The sequence below is a fragment of the Bison bison genome, unplaced genomic scaffold (assembly GCF_000754665.1).
Source record: "Bison bison bison isolate TAMUID 2011002044 unplaced genomic scaffold, Bison_UMD1.0 scf7180017845492, whole genome shotgun sequence".
Taxonomy (NCBI): domain Eukaryota; kingdom Metazoa; phylum Chordata; class Mammalia; order Artiodactyla; family Bovidae; genus Bison; species Bison bison.
In genome coordinates this window covers 4,329-14,428 of record NW_011476065.1, presented here as the reverse complement: position 1 = coordinate 14,428, position 10,100 = coordinate 4,329, and the positions used below count along the sequence as shown (strand labels likewise).

At 59.4% G+C, this 10,100-nt stretch overlaps 1 protein-coding gene across 1 annotated transcript in view; it reads right to left on the bottom strand.

Moving 5' to 3' along the window:
• Window positions 1–10,100, bottom strand: part of ADAMTSL2 (ADAMTS-like 2) — a 31,357-nt gene that overhangs the window by 16,935 nt on the left and 4,322 nt on the right. The window contains 3 exon segments of the mRNA XM_010835193.1: window positions 3,458–3,633; window positions 5,874–5,954; window positions 9,851–10,050. Of these exon segments, the coding sequence (XP_010833495.1) occupies window positions 3,458–3,633; window positions 5,874–5,954; window positions 9,851–10,050 (457 nt within the window).

Below are 10,100 nucleotides of genomic sequence, written 5' to 3'. Positions count from 1 at the left end.
GACGTCACCACCTAACCCGCAACCTAAGGCCGAGCCAGAGGGCCTCCTCGGTGTCGCACGGAGACACGCACGTCCCCCGGCAGGACTAGAAAGTGTACCGGAGGCCAGAGAACCAGGCTGGCTTCTCCACCTCACCAAGAGCCCGACCCGGGGAAGACTTGGAGCCTGGGGATCTCAGTGAATCTGCTTGAAAATTTTGAAATCTCAGGTTCCCCTGAATCTCAGGGCCTGGAAAGCGGTCGTTCCACCCCTGCAACAGCCAGCCCCCAGCCCTCGCCGGAAGATGGCACAGAGGTCTCTGCCTTCAAAACCCCACCAGCCTCCCTCAGGGCCGTGTCCGCCTCCTCCCTGGACCACCCGGCTGGGGGTTCACGCTCAGACCCCTTTTCATCTGCTCAGGGTGGCCATGAGGCTGCTCAGGGGAGAGGGGCAATCTGTCACGGGCCTGCGGGACCAGCTGCCGGGGGCAGCAGAAGCTGAGGCTGAGTGAGGCCTCAGGAGGAGTCTCCCAGGGGAGCCCTCGTTCAGGATGAGGGAGGACCCACACTGGCAAGAGCCCCAGGAGGAGGTCAGGCCAACACTGAGGGAACGATCCACTCTGGGACCACCGCGGCAGATGGCGAAAGGGTGAGCGCCGGGCGACTATTTTCTGTAGGATGGCCTGGAGGACACGCCGTCTGCCGCCGTGAAAGGAAGTGTGACGGCGAAGAGCCACCAGCACCACTCAGAGGGGCACCCGAGGGCTGGTGTCGGGGGTCCTCGTGGGCCGCGGCTGGTGGCCAGAGGTGCTGCTGCGTCTGCTCTCCAGGACAGTCAGAACAAGGGGGCTCAAGTACCGTGATGAGCCGGAAGGTTGCCACGGTAGCCAGGACACATCTGGACACAGCTGATAGAACAAAGAACGCCCTGGGGACAGATGCGTGGGCCCAGAAAGGTGCATCTCCATCCATCCGATCAGAAGAAATCGAGGGTGGATACGCACGGGGCAGAGGCAGCTGCCACATTAAAGTATCCACCCCTGCTCTATCTCCTGGATCACTTTTTAGACCCAGAATCCACTGAAGGATGGAACGGCCAAGTCCCCAGGAAGAAGGCTCCCCCAGTTCTTTCCCACAAAAACTCACAGCTATTTACGTGGTGAACTGCTCAGTGGAGAAACAGACACCGTGGAACCTGGGTCCACATGGTCCTCGTTGACCAGGGACCCAAAGCATCATTACTACCTCCCGTTACTGTGAGAACACGTGGGTGACAGCTAATGGCCCCAAGATGACCCTGGTCTGATCCAGAGTCCGTCCACTGTATCCAAGGCTCACCCAGCCCCCAAACGCATACTTGGGAGTTGGCTGAACTCTCATGTTGGCTCCCTGACCTGGGAGGGAGTAGCTATACCATAATTGGGAAGCCTGTGAACCTGAGTCCCAACCTCATCCAAGAGGGTAAATCAGAAACCACATCACATCCTTGGGGAAAACAGAGAGATCAGTGCTGCTCAAAGACCTCAAGGATGCGCGGGTGCTGACCCCATCAAGGCCCCCATTTAATTCAACAGTTTGACCCCAACGGAAGCAAGACAGAGCCAGGAGGGTGATGGTGGACTGCCACAAACTCAGTCCAGCAATAGCCTCACCTGCAGCTCTGGGGCCGATATGGCGGCTTTTCTAGAGCAGATTAATGCTCCCTCTAGCTGACCGTGTGTGGCCATCCGTCTGGCACATTCTCGTCTGCCCCTTCGTGTGTGTGGCTCTGCTCCAGGGCCACCCTGACTCACCCACTCCCTGTCACAACACAGGACAAAGGGGTCTGAACCATCCCACTCTACATGACCTTGATCCTCTAGGTTGACAACATCATGTTTATCAGATGAGTACTCCAGATGCTCGGAGATTAACCACTGGGAAGACTGGCCCCAAGTCAGTGAAAATCTCCGGGTCCAGTCATCAAGGACAGGAAAGGACCTGACCACATCTCACGCTCCCCCATCATGAAGAATTTTGGACACAACATATTCCACGTCTGGGAGTACTGGTCCAATCCATACACAGGATTTGCTTTGAGTGGGGTCCTGAGGGGGAAGGGCTCTGCAGGAGATCCAGGTGGTGGTGCATACATCCTGCCACCTGGGCCATAGTACCCAGCAGCCCTTGCAGTAACAGAGGAGTCTGTAGTGGAGAAAGATGGACTGTGGAGTTCCTGCCAACCTTAGCTGAGAAAATGATGATGTAGACCCTAGCGTTCTAGAGAAAGGCCATACCACCTAAAACAAATAGATGTGCTTTGGGAAAAGCTCCTGGCAGGCTACAAGGCCCTTTGACCACAGACCATCAAGTGACCAGAGCTGGACAACGTAACACAAGGCCCCACAGCTCCGTTAAGTTCCGGGGTTGGGAGGGCCCAGCAGCAGTCCAGGGCTAGAGCGACAGAAAGCTGGTCAGCAGGTGACCCAGCTGCCATCATCCACGACTCTCGCACCAGCCTCCTCTCTTAGCTCATGGCTATGGCGGCGTAGGGCACCCTTCTGACAAAGTCAGAGAGGAGGACAACGGCCAGACTTGACGCGAAATCAGGTCAGCTTGGTCTGGGGGTGCAAGCTGAAAATGAGCTCTGCTCCGGAGCGACCCTGCAAAGTTGCTGTGAAAGAAAACCCTCCCAGTCAGCTTCAGGCAGTGCGTGCAAGGTGGTCACCCAATTTGTAAGGAAGGCAGGGTGGCCCTAGGTAAGAATAAATGCTGACTCATGGACAGTGCAATTGGCTTGGCTGTTGGTCAGGCGCCTGGATGGAAAAGATTTTAAGATCAGGGAGGAGGTGGTCTGGAGAAGGCGCGCCTGGGTGGATTCGGGGAAGAGGGTCTCTGGTTCATCTGTTAGTCCCCTCGGGGCAGCCCCCACCCCGGGAGGGCCCGAAACAACCAGGCAGGAGACAGAAGGGGTTTGCCGGCTGACAAGGGCCAGCCTGTGGCATCAGCCAGGCGGGCGGGCTCCATTCCCGCCATCTCCCTCAGTGTCCACGAAGGCCGGCAGGCCTCCGAGAGCCTCAGAACTGCCTCTGAGCACCCCCTGATCTCACTGACAGTTCCGCTACACTTCCAGAGCCGGGCACGAGGTGGCAGTGACCTTCATTTCCGGACAGGAGCCCTGGGGAGAGTCCTGGCAAGCTGGGCCTAAAGGCTGCACTCTCCTGCCCTCTGTTTGGGCCCCCACCCTGCTACCAAGCCGTGAGCATCCCGGGGCCAGCATCGGGGGATGGCTGTGACAAGCTCTGCCGTGTCCTTGGCACTGAGGATCTGGGGAGGGGAGGGGAGGACCACACAGGTGAGAGGGTGAGCGAGCGAATGGGCCAATGAATTCATGAGTCACTGGGAGGCCAGTGAAGGAACTCAAGTCTGAGTGAGGGCTGGGATGAGGGCGTGAATCAGCGAGTGACCGGGGGAGCGAAGGAACCACCCCAGGTGCGCACCATGACGTTCAGGCCCTGGTTGGTGGGCCCCTGTGCCACGATGTACTCGATGCCCGTCTCGTACACGTCCATGGGCCGCCGGTACTTGACCACGGTTCCGGCGATGTTGAAGTTCTTGGGGCTGTCCACCTTGAAGTTGCCATTGAAGAAGAAGTAGCCGGCTTCATCTGCAAGAGCTGAAACACCACAGCTGCCCAGTCACGTGTGCCGGGGCTGGGGGTGCAGAGAGGGGGCTGAAGGGCCAGGAGGAGCGGGACCCCACACTCGGGCTCTCTGGTTAGCCTGGCCCTGTGACCCCCAAACCCTCAAAGCCGGGAACCTCCATGTGGTGTGGGAGTGGCAGGCTCCGTCTGCCACAGCATGTGGCCCTGGCCGGGAGACGTGAGTCCTCATTCCTAACCAGCCTAAAATAAACAAGGGCTTGTCTAGATGACCCAAGGGTGGCTGGCCCAGGGCCCGCTTGGTCCTGCCATTCTGGTGGCCTCGGAAGGGCCTGGGGATGCAGGGCGATGAGGAGCGTCAGGACCGAGCGGCCAGGTCTAGACACACGCTGGACCACAGGTGTCACCCAGGTTGGGGCCAGGACACCAGCCCGGCTCTGCTAGAGATTCCCTGTGAGCCGGGGGGACTCGCCACTCTCAGCTTCCCGCCCCGACGGGGCCCACGCTGAGAGACTGCAGCCCTGTCCCAGCGTCCCCCGCAGGCCCTACCAGACCACCCCAGGCGGACCGGCCCGGTGCTCTTGCTGGGAGCGTGAAACTCTGCCAGGCTGGGAGACCTGGCTGCCCCTTCTCCCAGGCAGAGCTCCCAGTCAGCCTCTCTCTGAGGCAGGGTGTGGTGGACACTTGGAACCGAGGACCTCGGAAGGACGTCTGCTCCTGGAACTGGAACCCCCACGCCCACCAAACACCCCTGGCAACAGGCTGGAACGTCTGCCCGGAGCCGGGCGGCTGGCCCTCCCCAGGGGCCTCGGGGCTGGCGGGGGTGGGGGGCTCCACCTCGGGGACAGCGTCTCTTCCAGAGGATGTCCCGTTCCAGGAACTGGCCTGAGGCGGGGAAGAGCTTAGTTTCCAAAGCTCCTGATGCAACACGCACGGCGGAGCCCGGCAGTTAATTTATTATCAGACAGACACAGCGAGCAGCCTCCGCCCGCTGGAAGAGCACCCTCCGTGCAGCACCATCAAAAACAACGGGGCAAGAGCATGGGCCGGGCGAGGGGACCCGCGGGGCCGGGCTTGCGCACGGGGTTAAATCCCCGGCCCGCGTCCAAAACCCGCTTCCTGACAGTAATGACCTTCCTTCCTGCGGCTTCCCCGGCGCTCCGGGCCGCCCTCGGTATTTCCACGCGTCTGTTTCAAGAACGATGTCTTTGCAGCCAGCTCTGGGAACACGGTGTTTCCTGGCCTCGCCGCCCTCCCCCGCGGGCCACAGAGCAACCGGCCTGGCAGAGGCCGGGCTCCCGCTCGGGTCCGGGGCTGGAGCCTGGAGCCTGCAGACCAGCCGGGTCAGCGGCTGGCGCTCAGGGGCCCAGACCCTGGGGCTGACAGCCTGTGCAGGGTTCAACCCGGGGGCCTTTAGCAAACACCCCACCCCCATGCCAGCACTCCCTAGGAAGGGTGGCTGCACCCTGCCAGCCCTGGCCCCCGAGAAGATGCCTCGAGAGGCAGGGAGGTGCATCAGGCTTCGGGGACAGCTTGCCTGCCTGGGTCCCTGGCCTGCCTGGCTGAGATCAGTTGTCAATACCTATCCTCCTCGGCCAGAAAGGGCTCCCCAGGGGTACAGACAAGGTGCATGGCCCCACCAACCTCCAGCCGCACAGGGAGCCCTTCCAGACATGGTCACCCAGGTGGGCCTCACTGCCTTGGCCACCACGCAACTTACTCCAGAATCCTCAAGTCAGAGACCCCACCTGAGTCCGGCTCCCCACCAGAATGGCCAGTGGCCAGAACATCAACTCCAGGCCCCAGGTGGGAGCTTGCATCCCACCCCTGCTCCTTGTCACCCTTGGCTTCCGACTGGCTGCCCACTTCCATCCTGCTCTGCCTCAACCTTCTCACCCCCGGACTGTCAGTCCTCAGACCCTGGGGCAGGACGGGGGTTCAGAGATGCCGCCTCTGGCACCTCCAGTTCTCTCCCATGCCAGGCTGCCCGGAGACGGGGCGCTCACCACCTGAGTCACAGCCCCCTCTTGAGTCAAGCTGCCCGGAGTGTGAGGTCTTTCCACACCTGGGACGAGGTCAGCCTCCGATGACTCCCCAGCCCCCACCCCATAGACACTTACACACAGGCAGAGTTGCGGCTTCCAGGGCCACCGCTCTTCTGCAAGGTCAAACGCCCCCCATTCACCCACCACCCCTACATCTCACCCCCTGTAAATCCGCAAGCCCGGCGAGCCTCCCGGGCCCCACATACACACCCAGCACGTCCGCAGACTTCTTCCGCTCCACGATCTGGATGTCTCGGGCGCCAGCCGGGATGTGGGTGACCAGAGAGTAACCTGGGGGAGAGGACAGCGGTGAGCCGCGGGTCGGCCGTGACCGGCGCCTCTCGAGAGGAAAGGCAGCTCTGGATGGCGGTCACCACCCTCTTGTGCTCCTGGTGGGCGAGAGGCAGTGTCTCAGGGCAGCCCCGTCCCCACCCAAGAGCTGCACCCAGGCCCCCAAGGGGCGAGTGCACAGTGCTGTGGGAACCCCCTATGAGTCTGGAGAGCTGACCAGCCTCCCCAGCACGGCCTGAGTGGTACTGGATTCCAAGACACTTTCCTATCGAGGCCATGGGTGCCACGCCCAAGTACCTGCCCTGTTCCTCCTGAGGGATGCCACAGGCCCCGCAGGTCATAGATCAGCCAGAGTCAAATGTCCTCGGTCCTGCTCTGCTGCTATCACCAACGTGGCTCTGGGCAAGCTGCTGGAGCCTCGGGCCTCCATGTTCTCATCCACACACAGGGATGACGGCCCCCACGCTCGGTGATGGAGGGGATTCTGGGTAGCTCAGAGTCTGACCCTGAGGATGCTCTCATTATTATTATTTTAGAAACCCACACTGTCATAACATCGCACTGATTTTACAGGCTTGCTACATTAGAAATGTAGGTGAGGGAGCACGCGGCCCCAGCTCGGGGCCTGTCATCAAAGGCCCCAGCAGGTGAGGAGGCAACCACGGAGATTCCCGCAGAGCCCCCTACAAAGGGACCAAGGGTTTTGGGGGCAGGGTCTGAGGAAGGGGGTGCTGCTGGAAGGTGGTAGAGGGTTCGCTGGGGAGAAGGAGGGGAGATTTTTAAAGCCTTAAGAATGAAAAGCCTTCCAGGAGAAGATGGTGAGAAAGTTCTGGAATCAGGTTTGCCGGGGCCGACCCTCAGGTCACCTGAGGAACATGTGGGCCCCCCTGGCAGATGAGACACTTCTACAGGCTGCTTCCCTTCACGGGCACCTGAAGACCCTGAGCTTGTCCTTCCAGCCAGCAGGGTGCCCCTAAACGCTTCACTACTGGCCCTCTTGGTGGGGGCGCAGGTGCTGTGACCTGCAGTGCTGGCCTGATTCCGGGGTGCAAACACTTCCTGTCGCAGTGGCCAATTTCAAACTGCCAACCGGTGTCGCTGGGTGCGGGGCTGGGGAAAGGGACACAGTCATCTACCTGCTGCCCTAGTACTTCCGGGTGCCACAGACTCAGCAATAACTCTCGAGGTAAAACGATTAGGAAGTGAGGACTGCGCTTGTTCAGTCGCTCAGTCGTGTCTGACTCTTTGCAACCCCATGGACGGCAGCATGCCAGGCTTCCCTGTCCTTCACCATCTCCTGGAGTTTGCTTAAATTCACATCCACTGAGTCAGTGACACCATCCAACCATCTCATCCTCTGCTGTCACCTTCTCCCCAACCCTCAATCTTTCCCAGCATCAGGGTCTTCTTCCAGTAACTTGGCTTTTTGCATCAGGAGACCAACATATTAGAGCTTTAGCTCAGCATCAGTCCTTCCAGTGAATACTTAGGGTTGATTTTCTTTAGGATTAACTGGTTGACTTTGCTTAAATATCTCTTATTTAAATGAAGGTTTGTGCATCGTTGCTTAGTCGTGTCTGACTCTCTGTGACCCCGTGGACTGTAGCCTGCCAGGCTCCTCTGTCCATGGGATTCTTCAGGCAAGAATACTGGAGTGGCTAGCCATTGAAGGTCTACATATCAGTTCAGTCAGTTCAGTCACTCGGTCGTGTCTGACTCTTTGTGACCCCATGGACTGCAGCACACCAGGCCTCCCTGTCCATCACCAACTCCCAGAGTTTACTCAAACTCATGTCCATCGAGTCAGTGAGGCCGTCCAACCACCTCATCTTCTGTCATCCCCTCTTCTGCTGCCTTCAATCTTTCCCAGCATCAGGGTCTTTTCCAATGAGTCAGCTCTTTGCATCCAGTGGCCAAAAAATTTGGAGTTTCAGCTTCATCATCAGTCCTTCCAATTAATATTTAGGACTGATCTCCTTTAGGATGGACTGGTTGGATCTCCTTGCAGTCCAAGGGACTCTCAAGAATCTTCTCCAACACCACAGTTCAAAAGCATCAATTCTTCGGCGTTCAGCTTTCTCTACAGTCCAACTTTCACATCCATACATGACCACTGGAAAAAACCATAGCCTTGACTAGACGGACCTTTGTTGTCAAAGTAATGCTTCTGCTTTTTAATATGCTGTCTAGGTTGCTCATAACTTTTCTTCCAAGGAGTAAGCGTCTTTTAATTTCATAGCTGAAATCACCATCTGCAGTGATTTTGGAGCCCCAAAAAATAAAGTCTGCCACTGTTTCCACTGTTTCTCCATCTATTTACCATGAAGTGATGGGACCGGACTCCATGATCTTCATTTACATATACTTATTTTTAAATTAGCGACCAGCTCACAAGATTCTTCCCCGTGGTTACCATGCACACGTCTACCAGGGGACCATGTGGGTCAGTTCTTAGGACCTCAGACCCGGGATCACGCTGTCTGGGTTCAGACCCAAGTCTGCTCTTTTGGCTGGGTGACCTTAACCTGGTTTCGTAGCCTCTCTGCTTCCACACCTGTAACATGACAGCAGTGTGGGCCTGCCCAGAGGAGCTGCTGTGAGGTGGGAGCGGGGCAGGCTTGCTGTGCGTGGCTCTGTGCACAGAAGGCACTTGGAAGAAATGTGTGGGACTGGCTCCGTGTCAGCCCCCAGGCCCCCAGGCTGAGACCTCTGTGCAGGCACGGGCCCCCGTACCCTCTAGCTCCCGGCACACAGGCAGTGCTCAGATGAGACCACTGCCCGAATGCTGCCTCTGCTGTGTCCACACCCCGGGACCTGGCAGAAGGTCCTGCAGGCAGGTGTGTGCAAGGAAGGGAGGAAGCACACGACGTCTTTGCCCACACTCCTTCCAAAGTGAGCCCTGCAGAGAAAGTGGCCTGTGCTCACTGTACCTGTCAGGCATTATTCAGAGCCCTGTCCAGCTGGGCCTCCGCTAAGACACCTCTCCTTTTCTTACCCTGACCCTCCTCAGTCGGCGTGTTCATCCCTGGGTCCCACGTCCAAGCTCTAACACTAACTCCGAAATTATACATCTGCTCCGCCTCCAGGAGAGGCACGGTCCCAACAGTCAGGTCCTTGGGGGCTCTCCAGGGGTTGGTTCCAGTCCAGACGTGCCTTGCCTCTGTGGGGGACTTCAAGTAGGCAGTTCCCACCCTGCACCTCAGTTTCCCCATCTGCTAAATGGGTTTTGAGCTGCCCTGCCTCTCCCAGTCCAGAGGCTGTGATAACCCAGTTTAATCCCACAGCATTAACCGAGACCCAAGAATGCCTCCAGTTTAACCCCGAATATTATAAGCGACATCCCTCCAAAAGCGTCAAGTCCCAGCACATGCACGGACCCCCTGTCGGCCCAGCCCGTAGACCCCAGAGCTGGATGCTCCGGTGAGGCCGCTGACAAGCCGCGGCCTGGGAAAGAGAGGGGCCGGCTCTGCGCTGGGTCGGCCAGGCCGGTGGGACCCAGTGCGTCCTTTCAGCCCTGGAGACTTGGGTCTGAGAGCTCAGCCCCCAGAATCCATGTGCCCAGGCCCCACCCTCAGGTCAGCGGTGAGGACTGAACGCGTGCCTCAGTTTCCCCCTGTTACGAGCGGGGCTAATACCTCCTTGTAGGCTGTGCTGAGTCGGAGGGGGTCCCCCAGCCCCGTGCGTACCAGGGCACCTGGGATCCAGGGGTGCGAACACAGAGCTGCTCTCAGTCCTGTCCCCAAGGGGTCCTTCCAGAGCTGCTGGGCCAGCCCCGCCAGGCCTGGGCAGAGGATCGGGGGGGCGGGGGGCCAGGAGGGGAAGAAGCCTGCACGGTCACTCGGCGGCCACAGGCAGGCTAACCCAGGCCCTGGACCCAGGGCGCCAGAGGCTCTTACCCAGGGGGGGGTTCCCTTTGCGGTAGTTGCCCGTCACGTGGGTGCAGCTGCTCCCGTCGCCCTGGCAGACGCCGCACTTGTCCAGCGTGTGGGTGGAGAAGAGAACCCCGTCACAGCCGATGGGCTGCAGGAAGGGAGGCGGAGAGGCTGCTGGGAGGGCGCCGAGGTGAGACCCCGGGGCCGCCACCGCCTGGGCGATGGGGTGGGCGGCGGGCGCGAGGGCACCGGTGCTTGCTTCTGCTACAGTGTT